At 40.6% G+C, this 18,907-nt stretch overlaps 1 protein-coding gene across 1 annotated transcript in view; it reads left to right on the forward strand.

The window, feature by feature from the left end:
• The window catches only part of Exoc2 (exocyst complex component 2), a 167,787-nt gene that overhangs the window by 66,698 nt on the left and 82,182 nt on the right, over positions 1-18,907 (forward strand). Inside the window, exons 8-11 of the mRNA XM_041632905.1 lie at positions 1,894-2,039; positions 2,157-2,238; positions 2,991-3,093; positions 7,052-7,170. Coding sequence (XP_041488839.1) covers positions 1,894-2,039; positions 2,157-2,238; positions 2,991-3,093; positions 7,052-7,170 — 450 coding nt within the window. The remainder of the gene's footprint in view (positions 1-1,893; positions 2,040-2,156; positions 2,239-2,990; positions 3,094-7,051; positions 7,171-18,907) is intronic.

Here is an 18,907-nt window from a genome sequence, read left to right on the forward strand (position 1 = left end):
CATTTGTCCTGTGGTCACTCACTGGACACCCAAACAGCTATCAGTCGACTTCAGATTGGGCGTTCTTGGTGTGAGGGTGGAGCAGGTATGTGTGGATTAGCATACATGAAGGATTTCTGTCAGATAATTTTTTTGGACACCCAGCTGATGTCTTTGTCTACATCACTAGTCCCTCTCTCCTGCACGGTGCTGTGGTCTGGTACATCCTAGGAAAGAAAGACACTTAGAGCACTTTGGGGCTGCTGCTGGTTGTATCTGCTGTGTAGATCCTGGTTTCATTACGCTCATATATTTTATCATTTACTGTCTCTCCCAGTTGTCAGAATTATAACAACCAAATTTTTATTGTAGATGCAGTAAAAATCACAACAGTATCATAATTTTTGCAAAAGTTGTCTATATAATTTTCAACATCATATAAATTCAAATTCCCAGTTCACAAATTTTGGTGTAAGTTAGATTTTTTTCATAGTTTATAAATTCTTCCTACAAAATTATCTCTAGAAAATGTATATATGTTAATTTAACAGTGTGTTTTCTACAGGTTCTTATTTTCATATTTTTGGAGTTAAAATTATTAGCTGAAAATTTCTTGTTACTTTAAAATGATGAGAATAATTTAATTTTTAAATCAGACTGTTAGCTCTGAATTCTTTCGTTGCATAGAAAAAGGAATTTGCTGGTGTAAGACTCAAACTTCACATATAAATAAGTAGCCTTTAAAAAAAATTCTGTTCCATGAGCTTATCCAGTTACAAAGCTTACACTCACGAAGTTTGTATTTTTAAAATGATAAACATATCCTTTAAGTTAGTTTTTCTTGAAGAAAGTTTTAAAATTCTAATCAACTTTCAAATACTCGCTCAAGCCTCCATTGCGTGGCTTGGTGGCATGAAGGAAATGTATTTCTCATCCCACAAGAGAGGTTTAGCATGCACGTTGAATAGCACGTGGGAAAAACAGCTCTCTTGACCAAACCAAGTTTTCATATCAGACCTTTAAAATTTCAACAGAATTTAAACATTATTTAGATAAAACAATCATGTTACAAAGACGACTTTTAACAGGATCAGGCCACCCACAGTGTGGCCATGATGTTCAAGCCACCCAGTGAGACGAGGTGAGTTTTTCATCTTTGCTTAAAGTATAGTCACTAGACCAGATAATGTAGAAACTTTTTACAAGCAGCGCAGACAGCTGAAAGCAGTTTCTCTCTCTCTCTTTTCCTCATAGCTAATTAAAATAATTCACGAGTTTCAAAATTTAAACTATTTTTTGTATAGCAAATTTTGCCTTAGAAAAACAGCATTCATTGAAGTGATACATATAATTTGTGCTTTTTAAAGGAAAGAATCTTAGGAAATGTCCTGTTTGTACCTAATTTTATTAGATTCAGCTGATTTAAGAAACAGTAATGATGCTGTGTTAGGGTTTTGCCATGTAGGTTTATAGAATTCTCTGGGCCTACAACATAGAGGGATAGATAATTCTGTCAAGAAGTAGGGTTAGTTGTCATGACTTTTCTTAAAAGCTTCTTCTGAAAACAGTTTCTCTTCTCTAATTTATTACCTGATAGTTTGATATAGAATTAATAGAATTTAATTGGTTTGTGTGTGTGCCTCATTCTCCAAAATAATGAAATAGCCTAAGCACCCACAATTGTTAAAAAATTTAGACGAGTAGATAAAATACGTTTAGATTCACATTGGAGAAAATTACTTAGGCTTAGTAAATGTTGTTGCTTTTAATTAGATACCATTCTTAACATATGAAAGGACTTATAAACCAAATTTCATTTTAGTAAACTGTGAAAGATCTCTATATAGGTAGGTAGCTTTTGTGTTCAGATTCAGGTCACTGTCACCTATGTTCTTTTTTCTCTGTTGAAAACAGGAGCAAGTAACACTGCTGACACATTATTTCAAGAAGTGTTAGGTCGAAAAGACAAAGCAGATTCCACTAGGAATGCCCTCAATGTGCTGCAGCGATTTAAATTTCTCTTCAACCTTCCTCTCAATATTAAACGGAACATTCAGAAGGTAGAGTATATACAGCTATAGATGCTGCCGTTGTTAAAGTTGCATTAAGGTATTTTAGATTAACCAGTGTGCTTACTGCTCTTTCCTGATAATCTCACGTTGTTTCTTCTTTTCAAGGGGGATTATGATGTGGTTATTAATGATTATGAAAAAGCCAAGTCACTCTTTGGGAAAACAGAGGTGCAAGTTTTCAAGAAATGTAAGATATTTTTTTTTTTTTTTTACTTCTAGACCTTTCCTTTGCTTTCGTAAGAAGAATATGGGGTGTATATTCTACAAAGAGTGCTGCTTGCATCTTAGATCTCGTTTATGTGGTGCTGTCTTTATAATGTAAAACAATTAGTTCAAAATAAGCACAAGTTTTCTTACTGCTCTGTAGTGGGAATAAGCACTTATGGTGGGGGCTGGTCTTAGACTCTCTGCTGTTTATTAACCACAGTGCTAGTGAACGCTTTCATGCTAGAAGGAAGCGGTGATGAGCATTTTAGAGATGTGCAAACATGCATTTCAGTCTTCCCTCTTCAAGCTGAAACAGTGTATTTATGAGTTCTAATCTTACTCTAAAGCAAACTCAGTACTTCTAAAAATTACTTTGAATACCAGGTTTACAAAAGAAAAGCTTAAGTATCTTATGGTTAAAAACTTATTAACTAGGAGAAATACCGTAGATCTTATTAAATTTAAAAGAATGAAACCCATAAGGTCTCAAAAAGCAGAATTTATTTCTTTACTGTGGTGAAACTTACATGCAGTGAAATGCACAGACCTTATGTGTTACAGGTCACTGAGTTCTGGCGAATGCTTGTGCCTCCCATACACTTGGGATGGTGTGTTTTGATCTCTCCACAAAGGTCCCTTGTGTGTCTTCTCAATCAAAAAGCAACCGGTATTCCACTTTCTTTAATTTGATTTTAAGTTCAGTTCTGTAAATCTTGCATCTTTTAAAAATAGATTATGCTGAAGTAGAAGCAGGAATTGAAGATCTAAGAGAATTACTTCTAAAGAAATTGCTCGAGACTCCATCAACCTTGCATGACCAAAAGCGTTACATAAGGTAAAACTTCTGCAAGAATTATGACAGATTGTGTATATGTATGGGATACATTGTGAAACCTGCAGAGCTTATTGAGGGCATTCAGGAAATAATGAAGTAGTGAAAGGGAAGACAATAAAAATTTGGAGGTATTTGGTATAGGACATGAACATTGCTTGAATATGAATAAATAGGGAGCAGTTATGAGAAGGAAAGATGACCTGCCGGGTTGACCAAAGGAAAAACAGTCTCATTGCGCAGTCACCTCTTTCTCCATCTGACTTCCCGGTGGTCTGGGTGCTGCACCCTGCAAATGCCGTGCTCCGTAAGTAGGTGTTCCACTGTGGGAAATTAGAGCTCAGGTGTGCCGTGGCTTGACGGTCGCAAAGGATATGGACTTATTTTCTGCTGAGCTATCCTAAGTGTGGTCTGTTCTCAGAATAAGCTGTTATTTCCCAAATTCAATGACTTTTTTAATTAGTGAAATTTACTAAAAATTCAGTAGCTTGAAAATGAAATAGACTACGTATTTGTATACATTTGCCTGTGGCCATTGAAAATATCTTCTTTAGGCCTGGGAAGATGGCCTGGCCCCAACACTGATGGGAGGGACTAATGACCTGCACCTAAATGTCTTCTAGTGATGGGAGCGGTGGGGACAGATGTAGAACAGGGTTTAGTAATGGAGCCGAGAGCAGTGAATTTGACTGCTGCTGCTGGGAAATGCAGGCTATCGTCACACTGGACTGGGTCCTAACTGTTTTCTTTCTGGCCAAAGGGCCCAAGTGGGCAGAGGAACCTGGGCTTGTCCAGCACACACAGCCAGGACACCTGCTTCTCTGGTGTCACAGGCTCCCCTTGGCCCCCCTTGCCTGTCTGAGGAAATGTATACACAAAGAACTTTCCTGGATGCAGAGAGAGTGGAAGTAAGCACGGCATGAATCAGCCAAGTACCTCAGAGTTTTGCTGTTTGTGCCTCAGAGGGTTAGCTCCCTTGTCACATGTGAACAAGCTAAATTTACACTGAACTCCTGAGTCCAAAATCGAGAAGGCATTGAGAAATCTGGTGATTAACTTTAAAAATTACATTTTTAGCATTAATGAATAGAAAAATAAAATCAGATCAGAGCCAGGTCAAGTGTGTTTGACTTTAATGTCTATGGTGATAGGGCCTGTGAGCACCAGGTAAAGCCAGACAGCTTGGGCACAGCCACGTGTGGCAGATTGTCGCTGCCGTGCATACTGCTGTTTGTCTAACTCTCCCCAGGCGTAACTGAAGACACCCTCTCCTGGTAGCTCAGCCAGAAGCAGAGTGCCCCTCTCTTCTCTCTGTGGCAGTGTGGCCCTGCTCCTGGAGCTGCTTAGTCACCAAAGAAAAAGGCTGAAAATGCTTTTAGGTTCCCTTTATTTTCCCCAGAATTGAGCCCATTCTCATTGAAAATGTGCTTCCTTAAATTCTAAAACACTTAATCTATGCTCGTCAGAATTAAGATTCTTTACCTCCCTACCTTTCTAGAAAGCCTCTTCCAAAAGTGTTCTCCAATATGTCATTAAAAAGAAAGGCAATAACCTCTACCTTCTGAACAAAGATCTTTGTAATGAAACTGCCAGTTTCAAGCTTCGTATTAAAAAGAAAAGAGATGTACTGGAGTCTAGAACAGAACATCACACTTTCTAACGGGAACATTCCCTAGGATTTTTGAGACAGGAACTTCACTTTTCTTCATAAATATTTCTAAGAGCCTTCAGTTTCATATTAAGCTGATAGAGGATTATTAAAAAATTCAGGGCCATACTGTATATGTTAAAGAGATTTAGAATTTTAGAAGTTACAAAGCAGATTTACTGGTCTCCTGCTTAAGGGCCCCAGTGCTACAGTGACTGCATTCTTAGCCAGTGTCTTCATGGTGGAAAGGCAGCGGCTTCTGTGAGGGAACACTGCTCTGCCTTACTGTGGACAGAGAACGTGGAGGGGTGAACGGAAGTGCTAGGTGCACTGCAGGGCCCAGATGCACAGCAGCCATACACACAGGGAGAGTGTTGCCACTGCTGTTCTCAGCAGGAAAGAACAGATCGTGTGTTCTTAGGAAAGTAAAGACACAGACTACTATTTACTGCATTTATATCCCAGTTAATAAAAGAGTCAAGCTCTGTGGGAGAGGAAAAATCAGATTGGATTTGGGGAGCTTGTTTGGATTGAATTCCTCATAGTAAGCTAAATGTAATTTGTTGGAATGTGGTTTTCTTCTGAGGATTGTGTTCTCCCAAATGAGGAAGGCTCTTAGGTGCCTTTTTTATATGGGTAAACCCTTCCTTTAAGTTGGCTTCCTCCCACTCAGCACATAGACATAACTGTTTGCAGCCCTTGGACAGTCGCAGGGAGGACAGACAACCATCCCAGTGCTTGGCAGGCAGAACTGCTGCTCCTTGGGGAGTCGGGCCTCTGAGCCATTAACTCCTGAGGGTCAGGGTTGGCGTGGGGCGTTCCTAAATGCATACCAGGATTCTGCTCACCATCTTGTTTGTTGTGAACTTATTACAAAATGGGTTTGTTTCTCCTCTGATTAGCTGCTAATTGAGATGTCTGAGTAATGAGTGCCCATTCCTGAAGAAATGCGGGCATGCCCCACGGTGATCAGGACTTGGCTAAGGTCACAGCTTGTAACCATCAATGAACATTTATCACGGACCACAAATTTTTAACCTCAAGACAAAAGAAGCTGAGGGTTAGAAAGTATTTTAGGGTGATAAGCCCGTTCAAGCATTCTTCTGGAGTTGACACGTGTGGGGCTCAGAGCCAAGCGAGTTAATGTTTGACAGAAAAGTTTCAGTTGAAATACATTTAAATTTTCTAGATGGATGTGGGTATTTCTTGTGCAAAGAAAACTTTAAATAATTTAAGAACCATTGAAAGTCAAGAAAGTGTCCATCTGCACTACATTTCATAGAGAAGTTGTCCCTCAGTTGTGAATTAGTTTACACCCTAGAGGTAAGTGCATATTGTTAGAGACCTTAAGTTTCAGTGGCCTCTAACACAAGTCAACTCAGGACAGTGTCACATTGCCATCCAGTGGCCGTATTTCATACCAGAGAGGGGAGATTTTCCACTCAGTGCCCTCTGCTGGCTTCCACCTAGGTTAAATGAAACAACTCTCAAGTAATAGAAACACATGAGAGAAGTGACTTTAAATGTAAAGTTAATTTTTTCCTCTTCCTCACAAAAAAAAGAACAAAATCCACCCCCAGTTTAGGTTGAGCAGCTTTGCATGATAAATGCTTACCATAATGTGGTTTATAGGAGTGGAGTAGAATAGAGGGATGGCCAGTGGATCTGCTGCGGTTGATAAATGGGAAGTGTACTTGCTTCTGAGCACCACTGGTCAGCTGGTTTCTCCTTCCCCCACTCTCTTTATCTTTCTCTTTGCCTCTCCTCCTCCCTTTTCCTTCTCCCTCTACCTTCCCCTTTTGTTTTTCTTTAAATAAGAAAGATAGAATAAGTTTAAATGTGAAATGTTCTTTAGTTCTAAGTGTTCTTGACTTAGGTAAAGAGATAAATTAAAAGCCTGCAGCTGGGGCTGCAAAAATGGCTCAGTTGTTGAGAGCACTGGCTGCTCTTCTAGAGAACCTGGGTTTGATTTCCAGTAACCACATAGACGTTCACAGCTGCCTGTAACTCCTGTGCCAGGGAACCCAGGACCATCTATGGAACTCCACAGACACCAGGGACACTATATACATAACATAGCCATGTGTGTACACATGAAATTAAAAACGAAAAAACCCACAGCTTTATCATTTTCTGTTGAGTGAAAACAATTTAATGTATTTCATTATGAACAAAATATTAAAGGCGAATATTGACAAGTGCTTTTCTAGTTAGTTGAGTTTTAGTTTTTCTTGAAAAAATGGTAGTGCTGACATACCGTAAGTCTTTGCCTTTGCTGTTATAACAGGAGGCCTCTTGCCTTTGCTTTTTCAGGTATCTCTCTGACCTCCATGCACCTGGTGACCCTGCCTGGCAGTGTATCGGAGCTCAGCACAAGTGGACGCTCAAACTCATGCAAGACTGCAAAGAGGGCCACATGAAGAGCCTAAAAGGCAAGAGAGTCTCTTCCACCTTACTTGTTAATGCTTAGTAGTTAATAGAATGGTGACGAGATTTTTCTTTTTTGTTTGTTTTGTTGATGTTGTTTGTTTTCTGTTTTTCGAGACAGGGTTTCTCTGTAGTTTTGGGGCCTGTCCTAGAACTAACTCTTGTAGACCAGGCTGGCCTCAAACTCACAGAGATCTGCCTGTTTCTGCCTCCTGAGTGCTGGGAATAAAGGTGTGTGCCACCACTGCCCGGCTTGAGATTTTCCTGATATTGGTAGCTGTCTTCATATCTGTTGGCCCTCTCCCCCACTGTTTAGCACTCTACCTAACAGTGGGTGCCAAAAATAAGGGAAAGCACTCCTAATAAATCTGTGTTTTTTGTTATCTAGCAGTATTGGCAAAACTTTTATTTTATTTGATGGGAGAGTTAAATTTTATAAGGGGTTGACATGATGCATGATGCTGTAGAAACCATACTGGCCCTTGATAAGTTCCCCTCTTCTTTAGGCCTGTCGGAGTCACCTGTGGACTAGGTGGGTACCAAGTGCTAGACAGACAGTGGTGTAAGAGAAGCAGGCCTTGCCTCCTGGGGTCCCTGGAAGAGGAAGGGCAATGTGCTAACATGCAACTAGGCAGTTACAGCGACAGTACCAGGACAAATGAGTAAAAGGGCAAAGCTTCTGAAGGAAGGTAACCGAGAAGAGTATTTCAGACAGTTGGTTTTGACAGCTTAGAGAGGCTCCAGGTTAGCTGAGAATTGGAAGTAACTGCCAGGAAAGCTCTAGCTTGAGAAAGGAACTACTGCCCAGGACGCTTGAGGTAAGTGTGAAGAAAAATTAAAAGTGTATTTGTGTGCAGGTTTGTTGGCATTTCTTTGTTTAATTCTGTCACTAAGCAAATATATGTTGCTGACTGTGCTTAAGATACTGTTCGTTGTCAGTACAACCCCAAGGGTCTGATTTGTGTCTAACATGCTAAAGGAGGCAGAGTTAACTGACTAGGTGGGGTGCTGTAGAATATGCCATTTCCTAAGATAAGAAAAATTCTGAGTGGCGTGGTAGCTTACAGGAGCAAATTCTGATCCTAGCTTTGATGGTTGGTGAAGTGGTGTTGTGAGATCTCTATTGGGAGGAGGAAGAAAAATCTGAACTGCATGGAAAACTATTCTAGGAAGAACATAAGGGAGCCAGAGAGAGACAGCCTTGTGTTCTCTGTGGCTGGAACTGAGTGCTGATAAAAGCAACAAGAATTCAGGCTACAGTTAAGATGAACAAATAATGGACTTTGATGGCTGCCTGGAGAGGTTTGGAGATTGTCCAGAGGGCAGCAAAGGGTCATGAAATGATGACAAGCAGGGAAACATGGTATCTTTGGCTTCCGTGTGGAGAATAGATAAGAAGGAACAATTCTATAACAGGGTTGGTGAGGTTGGCAGGTGTCAGCAATTGACCTAGCATAGGGTAGGGAACGTGAAGTGCAAGGGTGGGGTCAGGGCTCTTAGGAAATAGAATGGGCAGGACTAGGGCTGGAAGTAGGAACAGGAGGGCGAGATGGAGGATGGTGCCTCCTAGAAGTCTACATCTGCCTGAAGTAGCTCATTAGCGTGGCGGCCCTGTTAAGAACTGGGGAACTTAGTGCTTATCTCAGCTTGAATTTGACAGGTGAGTTTGGAATTGTCTGTCATGAAAGAAGACAATGAAGAGGTAGTTAGATTCAGAGACTTGGAGGTGGTTTGTACTGAGATGGTCCCTTGAAGTTCTTGCATTTATTCATGAAGATGGTAAAAGAAAGAAAGAAAATCAAGGACAGAATCCTGAGGGGCCTCAGTAAATGGCTGGGAGGAGGAGAGCAGCCTGGACTGGCAGCAGTGAAGAGGTGGCCACAGGAACAACACGGCAGGACAGCATAGTTTGAGAAACAAAAGAGCTAGAAGGACAAAGAACTTCATTGCTTGAGCACTGCATGCTCCTGGTGTCCTTGGTGAGTGTAGCTTCAGAGCCTTAGGCACCTGGGAAGGAAATGACTGGCAGCCAGGTCCCAGGAATGTGGGGGAGCAAACAGCATGAGGCCAGCGTTGTGGCCTCCTGGAGAAGTGGCTGGGAAGATACCAGCCTTCATTGGTAGTGAGTTTGTCATTAATGATCTGTCTTGGGCTTATGTAATTTTCAGTTCCAATTCTGTTTCCGTGTTTGATACTTTGGAAACCCCATGTATTTGAAATGATGCCACTACCTCAATTGCTCTTAATAGTTTTAACAATTCTTAAATTGCTGTAAGGGAAGGTAAAAGCATATGATATGGACGGTCTTTGGAAATCTTAAGAGTGCCAAGCAGTCATTTTTCAGTCTACTCAGTTCCATAGACTGACCATCAGAACCTCGGAAACTTTTTAACATCTGTCATCTACTAGTCTCTACTCAGGCATGCCCAGCCTTTGACATTAGGACAGAAAATTGTGCTCTACAAAGTTCAAGTTCTCAATCTTGAGAGTCAAAAGAGTAAAACAAACAAATCCACCCAATAGACAGACAAACAAAACAAATCCAGTGTTATGTAAATTTATGGCTATGTGATAGCTACATTCATGGCTGTCAGTGGCTCAAGCAGCCCACAGGTTAAAGACTAGATATGCCTGCCCAATTCTCTGCTGGCAGAGGACAGATACAGGTCACATGTAGCTAGCCAGGCTACATCATCAGTGTCCTGCCAGAGGCACAGGACAGTGGTAAGCAGACCTGCTGGAGCTTTGGGTTTATGAACACATAGTATTTTCAAATGCCATAAGTAGGTTTGATTATAATTGTGTAAAGATTGGGAAGTGCAGAGAGACTTTATGAAATCATATTGCAGGGGTACCTAGCCTGGTGGCAGGAGGACAAGAGAGGTTTCTGGAGCCGTGATAATGGCGCTCAACACTTGTCACTTGCTGGCTACACACAGAAAGCCTTCTGACAGTGGATTGTCTTACCTGCCCTTGTTAGAAACAGTCTGAAGAGATAATTTAGTATGAAAGTATACAAATGTCTGGGATATTTCTGCATGCTTGTTTGAAAACAACGTTCCTGAAAGTCTCATGCCACTTCTGCCCGAGAGCTGATCACCAGTATTCTCCCACTCACAGATCCGAATCTTGTTTTCCCCCATGTGTGACCCTTGTGTGTATTAGACAAGTGCTCTTTCCTGCTGTCTTCATGTTCTGCATTGCTATGTATATATTTGTATTGATGCACTTAAAAAAATCAGCGTTTCAAAAGAAGAGGTGAAAAGCTTACATGTAATCAGATTCCTCTAGTTTTTTTCTTGAGAGTCTGTGTAGAACTTCGTCATTAGAGAGAATATTAGTTACAAGCTTTACCTAGTTCATTTCATAGCTTTTCTTAATTGAAAGTAAAATATGGTACCTTACAGCTCCTTGAACCCACTCTGTAGACTTCATGGCAATACCATTTAATTTCCTAGGCAAATTTAAATGGGTTGTTATTGAATTTAAGTTTTCAGAATTTAGCCTTCTGAATATGCTTAAATGTACCTTTTTGCTAATAAATACTAATATGAATTATTCAAGTAATTTTTATGTTTTTTTAAAGTAAACTTTTTAAAGATTTATTTATTTATTATGTATACATATATTCTGTCGGCCAGAAGAGGGCACCAGATCTCATTACACATGATTGTGAGCCACCATGTGGTTGCTGGGAATTGAACTCAGGACCTCTGGAAGAGCAGTCAGTGCTCTTAACCTCTGAGTTACCTCTCCAGCCCCCATTCAAATAATTTTTAAACAATAGTTTTTATTCCTTGAAAGTTCCTAATATTTATACAGTGTATACTGACTATATCCCTCCAATGTTACCTTCTTCCAGTTTCCCCTAGTGCCCCAACCCATCTCCCTCTCAACTTTACAACTTTTTATTTTTTTCTTTTGTTGTTAATATCCCCAAGTCCAAATAGTGCTGGATGTAAATAATTTTTATATATAACATTTAATTAAAAGACTGATGTGATCTCTTGAAGAAGCAGTTTGTATTATTTCATTTTAGAAAAATTCCTGCATGTGCATGCACACACACAGTGCTGGGGACTAAATTCAGGACCTTATGTATACTGGCAGCCACTAAGCATATTTGACAGCAAGATACACACCCACATACACACACACACACACACACACACACACACACGCAATTTCGCATATACCTACCTTAGTTTAATTAGTTTAATCTTATAGCTATTCCCTCACCTGCTACTTTCCTCTTCTTCATTCTTTATTATTTGAAGTAAGTCACATAATTACCTATAAATTTTTCAGAGGTGAGGGATATTTAAAATTTTAAATTAAAATATCAGTATTAGTTCTTGAAATATTATCAGTAATTTATTTCTATTTGGGGGCTTCTATTTCTTTGTTTATTTGTTTGTTTTTGAGACATGATCTTTTTATGTAGCCCAAGCTGGCCTAGAACTTGCAGTGATCCTCTGGTCTCCCACTTCTGAATCCTGGAATTGCAGGTGTATGCCACCATTCTTGGTATTAATGACTTACAAATAACAAATATCTGTCAGTTTTCAAGTTCAGTTTAATTTTCTCCAGTATCCTTTCTATGTATTTATGCCATCTCTTTTTACACTTTATCTTAGCCAAAAGCCAAGAAGCAATGATACCATTACTTCTTAACTGATACTTCTGTAGACTTATTGGCAATTGTGCCCTGTGCACAAATTGAGTTTGTTTTCTAGCATAGAAGAACCAATGAGAAAATACATCGACTTTGATCCTTAGCACATGGATGTTTTCATGTCAGCATTTTGTGTGTATATGCCATTGAATATGTTACCCCTTTAATACATGCTTACGGGTTGACAGGGAGTGTAATGATGGTGACATGTTTCTGTGTGTGCGAGTCTTTATATAAAACACATGCCTTAGTATAAGTTTACAGGGAATAAGCAGATGTTCTTTCATGTGATCAATAGTTGCTGATGAACTTTTATCAGATACTTACAATTTTCTTAGTTAAGCATGCAGTCATGTAAGGCAGCATGGAAGAAGGTCCACTAAATATATGGGTCCTCCATCAGTCTTACACAGTGATGCGATGGAGTGGGAGGGAACTAGAGAGATCTGTAGCAGTGGCTGCTCAGGTCCAGTTCCTTTGTGAGGAGGTGTCACAGGAGTCCGAGACAGACAGACCTTCTCCGTGCACTGAAGATGGGAAGGAGGAGCGTGTGTCCACATAGGTGTCACACCGTGCTGCTCTTGCTAGATCTGCGAATCCCGTGTCATTCCTCATCTCCCTGTGCTCACTGCACTGTTGCAGCAAGTGTTCCAACAGCCGGGATTTCATTGGTGGGAAGGCAAGCTGGCTGCAGCTGCTAGGAATACCTGTGCTGAAACTTCCAGAGCTACATAAACCACTTTGACTTGCTGTGACTTTTGGTGCTCGTTTCTGTCACAGGTGGATTTTATTAAGGAAAGGCGGTGTAGTACTAACTAGGAATCTCTGAAGTGACACGCTTGGGATATAAGCGCTCTGAGTTGGCGCGCTTGAGAAGATGAAGGTGACTGCTAGAAAGGCCCAGAAATTATAGTTGAGCCTGAGCAGGGCGTCTCTTCCTTTTCCTCTAGTGCTGTAGGACCCAAGGGTGGCAGGGGCGGAAAAGCTTACATGCTGGCACCTGTGGCTTGGTTTAACAGAGTAGCTGATTGCCTGCCAGGCCCAGGCCTGGTGGCGTTGATTGTAGCCTCTGTTGAAGGCTCCTGCATGTGAGAGGGTAGTTAATATTCCATCTGTCAGGTACTCCTTAGAAGAGGCGCTCTGTATTTCATGTAGAACTCCATTGTCAGAGTGCTGCGGTTCCCACAGTGAAAGCTCGTAGTCTGTTCCCTCTAGAAACAGTTGGTCTTAAGGCTTTCTATTACAGCTGTTAGACTACTAACTCTGGAGAAGAGAAGTGGATGCAGTGTTCTAAACCCAAGCCAAACAGTGGCTAAGAACTGAGTTTGTGAAATAAAACCCAGTTTTAAATGGAGAGACTGTAAAAGCAGGGAAGGAATTCTTGGTGTCTTTTTGACCTGTACTGAGGACTGGGATGGGCTCTCCCGGGGATGTCAGTTGTTACTGTTGCCCTGGTAGATGCTGCTTATCAAATGAAGGACAGTCAGTGGGAGGGTTTACTGACTTCCTCACAGAGCTGGCACTCCAAATATCCTCCCCATGCCCACTTCGCTGGGTCCTGGCCCTGAAACCCAAGTCTGATCTTTGGACTTTTCTCCATTGAAAAGTATTGGGATAAAACCAATGTTTTATGTTGGAGAAACCTAAGTATTTTTAGTTTTTTCAAAATTTGATGATTTATGCACATTATAAAACCCTATCTTGAAAGTTTAAATACATAGAGGATTTGAGTATGGTGTTTTTCCAGCCTGAGCTTGAGTGACCATCCTGCTTCTGGTGCCCTGAATGCAAATGTAAAACTTTTTCCATTGCATCAGTATTGGTCTCTAGGAATTCCTATGAAATAGGTCCAAAATTAGCGTACGCCTTAAGGTTTCCTGGCAGGAAAAGGCTTTGGTTAGCCCCCTGCTGGACCTCTCCAATGGACTTTGAAAGGTGGTCTTCAAAGGTGTCTTTTCTTTTGTTCCTGAGATGGCTTGATTGTAACTCTTCAGAGCAGCTGGCTGTCTGGTAAACTGGGGGAAAGGCCATCAGCTGCTCTGGCATCTTGGGAGCTGTGCTCTAATTAGGACTTCCAGAAGGACTTCCTAGAATTAGGGCTCAATGGGAGACACTTAGAAGAAGAGCCAGAACTTATGTAAGTAGTGAGTCCTTAAAAATAGATACACAGCAGAAGGAGGGAGCATTCATACACGGCTCAGGTTGTCTTTGAAGACTTGGAGGGGGCATGTCTCCCGTTAGCAGTCTTTTCTCAGTTCACAGTGGCGTGTGGGCTGTGGGCTTTGCACCCAGCGGAAGTGGCTCAGGATCCGAGTGCTCAAGGTCCTGAGTTTGATGCCCAGCACTAAACCCAGGAGCCAACAGCCTAAGATATGAATGATTTCAGACATGTAGCAGTTTGTTAAATACTGAGAAAACTATAATACTTGTTTCTCCAAGGGCCTTAAGATATAAAGGTTCCGTTTCAGCTGAGGCTCATTGAATAATAGTATTTGAAGTTTAATTGTCTTTATACAGTATAATTCAACTATGCTTTTATTGATACTTGTCTAAAAAGTATACTTGAAGTTATCATTATGTACCATTTTATTCATAAATATTTTAAATAATGGGGCTAGTAATACAGTTCTGATATTGTCCTAATGGAAGAGTAGGTTGTTTTTCTTGTATTTGTTTAAGTTGCAGAAACTGTTAGCTTCATTGAATTTTCTTAGAACTATAAAAAATAGTTCCTTACTTAAGAAGGTAGTAGGTATATGTTGTGCATATATTAAGTACTTTAATAGAAATCGTACTTTTTATTTAAGTTACAATGTGATAACAGAGTGCTTACATTGGCTTTAGAAGAGAGAATATTTAGCAGGATTTGGTTACCAGCTTTAAGTCTGGGAGCTCTATGGGGACACACAGGATAAAGTGGGTGCAGGAGAGGGAAGCATGGGAGAAGTGCTAATTCCAAAGCCATCTTCTCCCAGCCAGGCCTTTTTTTTTTTTTCCAGAAGGAGGAAGAGCATCATGAATTGGATTCATAGTGCACAAGTTAAAAATTGTCACTTTCAACTGGCATAGGTATATATAAGCAGTTGTATTTGCTAGAATATAGATTGGCACTTTTGAACACAATTGATTGTAGATTATACACACACACACACACACACACACACACACACACAATTTGATGACTGTCTTAGTTCCCTATTCTGTTGCTCTGAAACAACACTGACCAACAGCGCATGTGGTAGAGGGGAGGGTTTGTTGCAGTTTCTGGACTATATAATCCATCATTGAGAAGTTAGGCAGGAACTCAGCAGGCACTGAGGCAGGAGCCTTGGAGCAGGAGCTAAAGCAGAGGACTATTGCCCAGGGCTGACATCCCCCACAGTAGCCTGGGTCCTCCCACATCAGTCAGTAATCAAGGAATTCTGCACAGACTTGTCAGCAGGCCAGTGTGATGGAGGTATTTTCTCAGTTCAGGCTCCTCTTCCCAGATATCTCTAACTTGTGTCGAGTTGACAGAAAACTAATAAGCACAATGACAGTTTTACCTTTCAAAGAAAAATTAAGACACGTAATTAGTACCAGTAATTTAGGCACATTTTTAAAAAGGGGGTAAAGACTTGAGGAATTTGGTTTGCCTTGGGAGTGGCATTCTGGGTCTGCACAGTGAAAGGAGAACTGCATGCCATAGGGAATAGCTGGAGGTGTTCTCTCCTTGCAAGAGCGCCTTTGCCATGGGTGCCCAGCCCCTGGCCCTTTGTGCTTTACTGTGAGTTTAACTCTAAACACCAAGTACACGTCAGTACAAAATGTGTGCGTATTTCTTGGTAATTTTAAAATGGTGACTACTGCAAGTGTTTTTATTCTGATTCTGACATTTTTAAATTCTTTGGCTTGCATAATATAGGCATATTTTCTCTATATAATCTATTTATAACTATTGTAAAGTGTTAAGACCGTAATAAAAGCACAAATAATCCTATTGGTGATACCTGCCTTATTACAAACTACCTAACTAACCCGTTAGCTGTTCTAGGGTCTTGAGTGTTTACATCTTTAATTTTGTTTTCAAAATTCATTTCCTTTTCTAAACTGTTGTTTTGAATCTGGTGTGACACCCAGGAACAGGGCCTAGAGCTCGGCCGGGGAGTTCCACTGTGAGTCAGGGAAACTGTGGTGACCGTGACTCCCGTGGGTTAATTGGATTAAATTATTCCCTTTAAATTGAGGAAATCTTTCTGTTGATGCTTCAAATATAGAGTCAGAAGATCAAAGAGCATTTTTTATCTGTTGACACAGGTCTAATTCGTGAGGAATTTGTAATTCTGCCTTGATACACCCACCCCCACCCAGCCTTGGCATTGAAATTCCTCTGTGTGGTGCTTGAAAGGATCCTATCCGGCCTCTGCCTGAGGCTCCTGGCCCTATGTGTTTGGTCAACAAGCAACAGTGGGTGGTCGGGCCTCTGCACAGGACAAGGGCCCGCTGTGCACAGGAAAATGTGTTCAAAGGTGTTTAAGGGTGGTGAGGAAGTAGGCTGCCCTCCTGAGTCTGGGGCCGTGGGTCAGTGCTCCCCACTATTGTGGACTGTGAGAAACTTGCCACAAGAGGCACGAGGCCTGAAAACACAGTGAAAGTATTCACCTGGCTCACATCTGCGCTTGCACTGAGCGCTGTTTATGTAGAGAGCCTGTTAAACAAATTTTAACCAATATTTGCATTTAAAATAGGAAAATCCTTGCTTTTTAAAATTTGATGTATGATAATCAGGATATACGACACATGATAAGGCTTCCTGGAAGCCTTCGGAAGCCTTCTTTTTTACCGAGTCTTCTAAAAGTCCTTGTCACTCTTTAAAACTGATAAAAGTTCGAAGATTAAGTTTGTGAGTCTCACTGGAGTTCTTTCTGAAACAATTAAAAGCTGAAGAGCTTTTATCTAGCAGAAATTCTAGTTTGCGGAAATAAAATCAGAAATGTTTCAAAATCATAGCAAATTGAAAAATGGTGGCGTGACTGGGGCTTTAGTGACCCTAGGAAAACAGAGTGTGCTGTTGCTTTTTTTTTTTTTTTTTTTCCAAGACAGGATTTCTCTGTGTGACAGTCCTGGCTATCCTGGAACTTGCTCTGTAGAGCAGGCTGGCCTCAGACTCACAGAACTACTCTTGCCTCTGTCTCCCTAGTGCTGGGATTAATGGCGTATGCCACCACGCCCAGCTGCTAGTTTTAAGTACAGATTTCCAACTGGTTTTCTCCTAGTAAAACAAGATTTCTGTTTTGTGTTTATATTATTTTAAAAATAATTCCCAGATTTACTGTTTGTTTCAATTTATTTATCTCTGCATACGCCAAATTAGAAGAAAGAAACGTACAAAAAATTCCTTTTTAAGAGTGTTGCTTCCACAGGTTATAGAAAATTACGTTGGGAAAATAAGACCAACTTTTGATTGTCAGCAATGAAGAAATGTCGTTGTGTATGTGTTTAATGTTAAGTGTCTTTAAAGGTCGCTTTCTTTCAGGCGTTTGGCAAAGTTATAAATTAGACACTAGTTTGTGGAAGCTGGGGATGCAGCTGGATGCTAAAGTTTCCTTGGAATTGTGCTGGTAGTGTTACCTGTACCACATGAATCATCAGTGTTCATGGCTTGTGCTGCAGGGCTGTGTCCCTGCTTGAAATGCTATCTCCAGAGTGATCTCTATAGGGTAGTTCTTCAGCAGATGCTTCCGCAGATCCCAGTGCCAGGGAGAGGGGAAGATTTCATTCATTCATTCATTCATTCATACATTCATTCATACATTCAAGGAGAGTAGTTTGCGTCTGTGCTCAATGTGAAGTGGCAAACTTTATACCTTTATTCAAATAACACTGATCATGCCCCAATTGTAGAGCTGGGAGCAAAAAAAAGGATGCTTTCCATTTTGTCCATACAAATGATACACAGTTTTAGATTGAAACTCTGAATCATAAAATCAAAATTTTCGTGGTACAACAGTTGCGTCGTTGCATTGTTTAAATCATTAGTTTGTCTTTGTAGCACCATTTTTTTGACACAATGATCTGCTGTTGATAGCCATGCAACTTCCTCTTCAGATAAATCCCTGCCCCTCTTCCTGATGTGGGGACAGTTAGTAAATAAATGTAATAGCCTCGTATTTGACTATAAGGTTTTTAAAGTTTTCCATGTGCTGGAGGTGGAGCCAGTCCTGATCCCCAGAACTGCCAGTAACCCCCTACCTGTGACCCAGTTCTATTCAGCAAAAATCATAAGAGTTTGTTTTTTGAGAAAATTTATGTCCACGAAGACACTTGGTCAGAATTTATGCTAACTTAATAGTATTTTGAAAAGAACAGAGGCAAACATGGCATCACAAAACTTTGCTCCCTGTCACCAACAAAAGGGCCCAGTGCAAACACGCTAATGAAAGCCTGAACTTGTGTGGCAATGGGGGCCATTCTCCTCAGCTGATTCCCGGTGGCCAGGTCTGTGAGCCTTCAACCTTCAACTGTATGTGCTTAAAATAGATTACTTCATTTTAAATTATGTATCTGTATGTGGGCCTGTGTGGGATTGTGCACATAAATGCCAGTGTCCAGGAGGCCAAAAGAATCCCCTGGAGCTGGTCCCATGTGGCTCTGGGGACTGAACTTAGGGTGTCTGCAGGAGCAGCAAGTGCACAGTCCTCTCTCCAGTTCTGGTGTATGTGCCTGAACAGGGTCTTTCAATCATGAGATTCTCGTATTATAAGGTGAAAACAATCAAGGGAAAAAAAAGCTAACCTTTTGTGAAGTATTTTAAAGTCTTTTGCTGATTTTATAGTTAAAAAATGTGTTTCTTTTGTTCTTCATTGTCTTATAGGAATACTCACTGTCAAAGCAACTTCATATCTATAATCATTGCGAAATAAAAAGTATCAAAACCTGTAATTGAAGCTTCAAAGGAATGTCAGAATCTTTCAGGCTTTTTGATTTTTAACATGATTTGTGATAAATGGTTTGCTTTAAATAAATGTTTGAATAAATTTTCTCCTGAAAGCATAACTCTTCTAGTTTTCTGTAACACACTGTGGGAC

Source organism: Microtus oregoni, unplaced genomic scaffold (assembly GCF_018167655.1).
Source record: "Microtus oregoni isolate MIOR12 unplaced genomic scaffold, Mior012 000042F_ref0000377, whole genome shotgun sequence".
NCBI lineage: Eukaryota > Metazoa > Chordata > Mammalia > Rodentia > Cricetidae > Microtus > Microtus oregoni.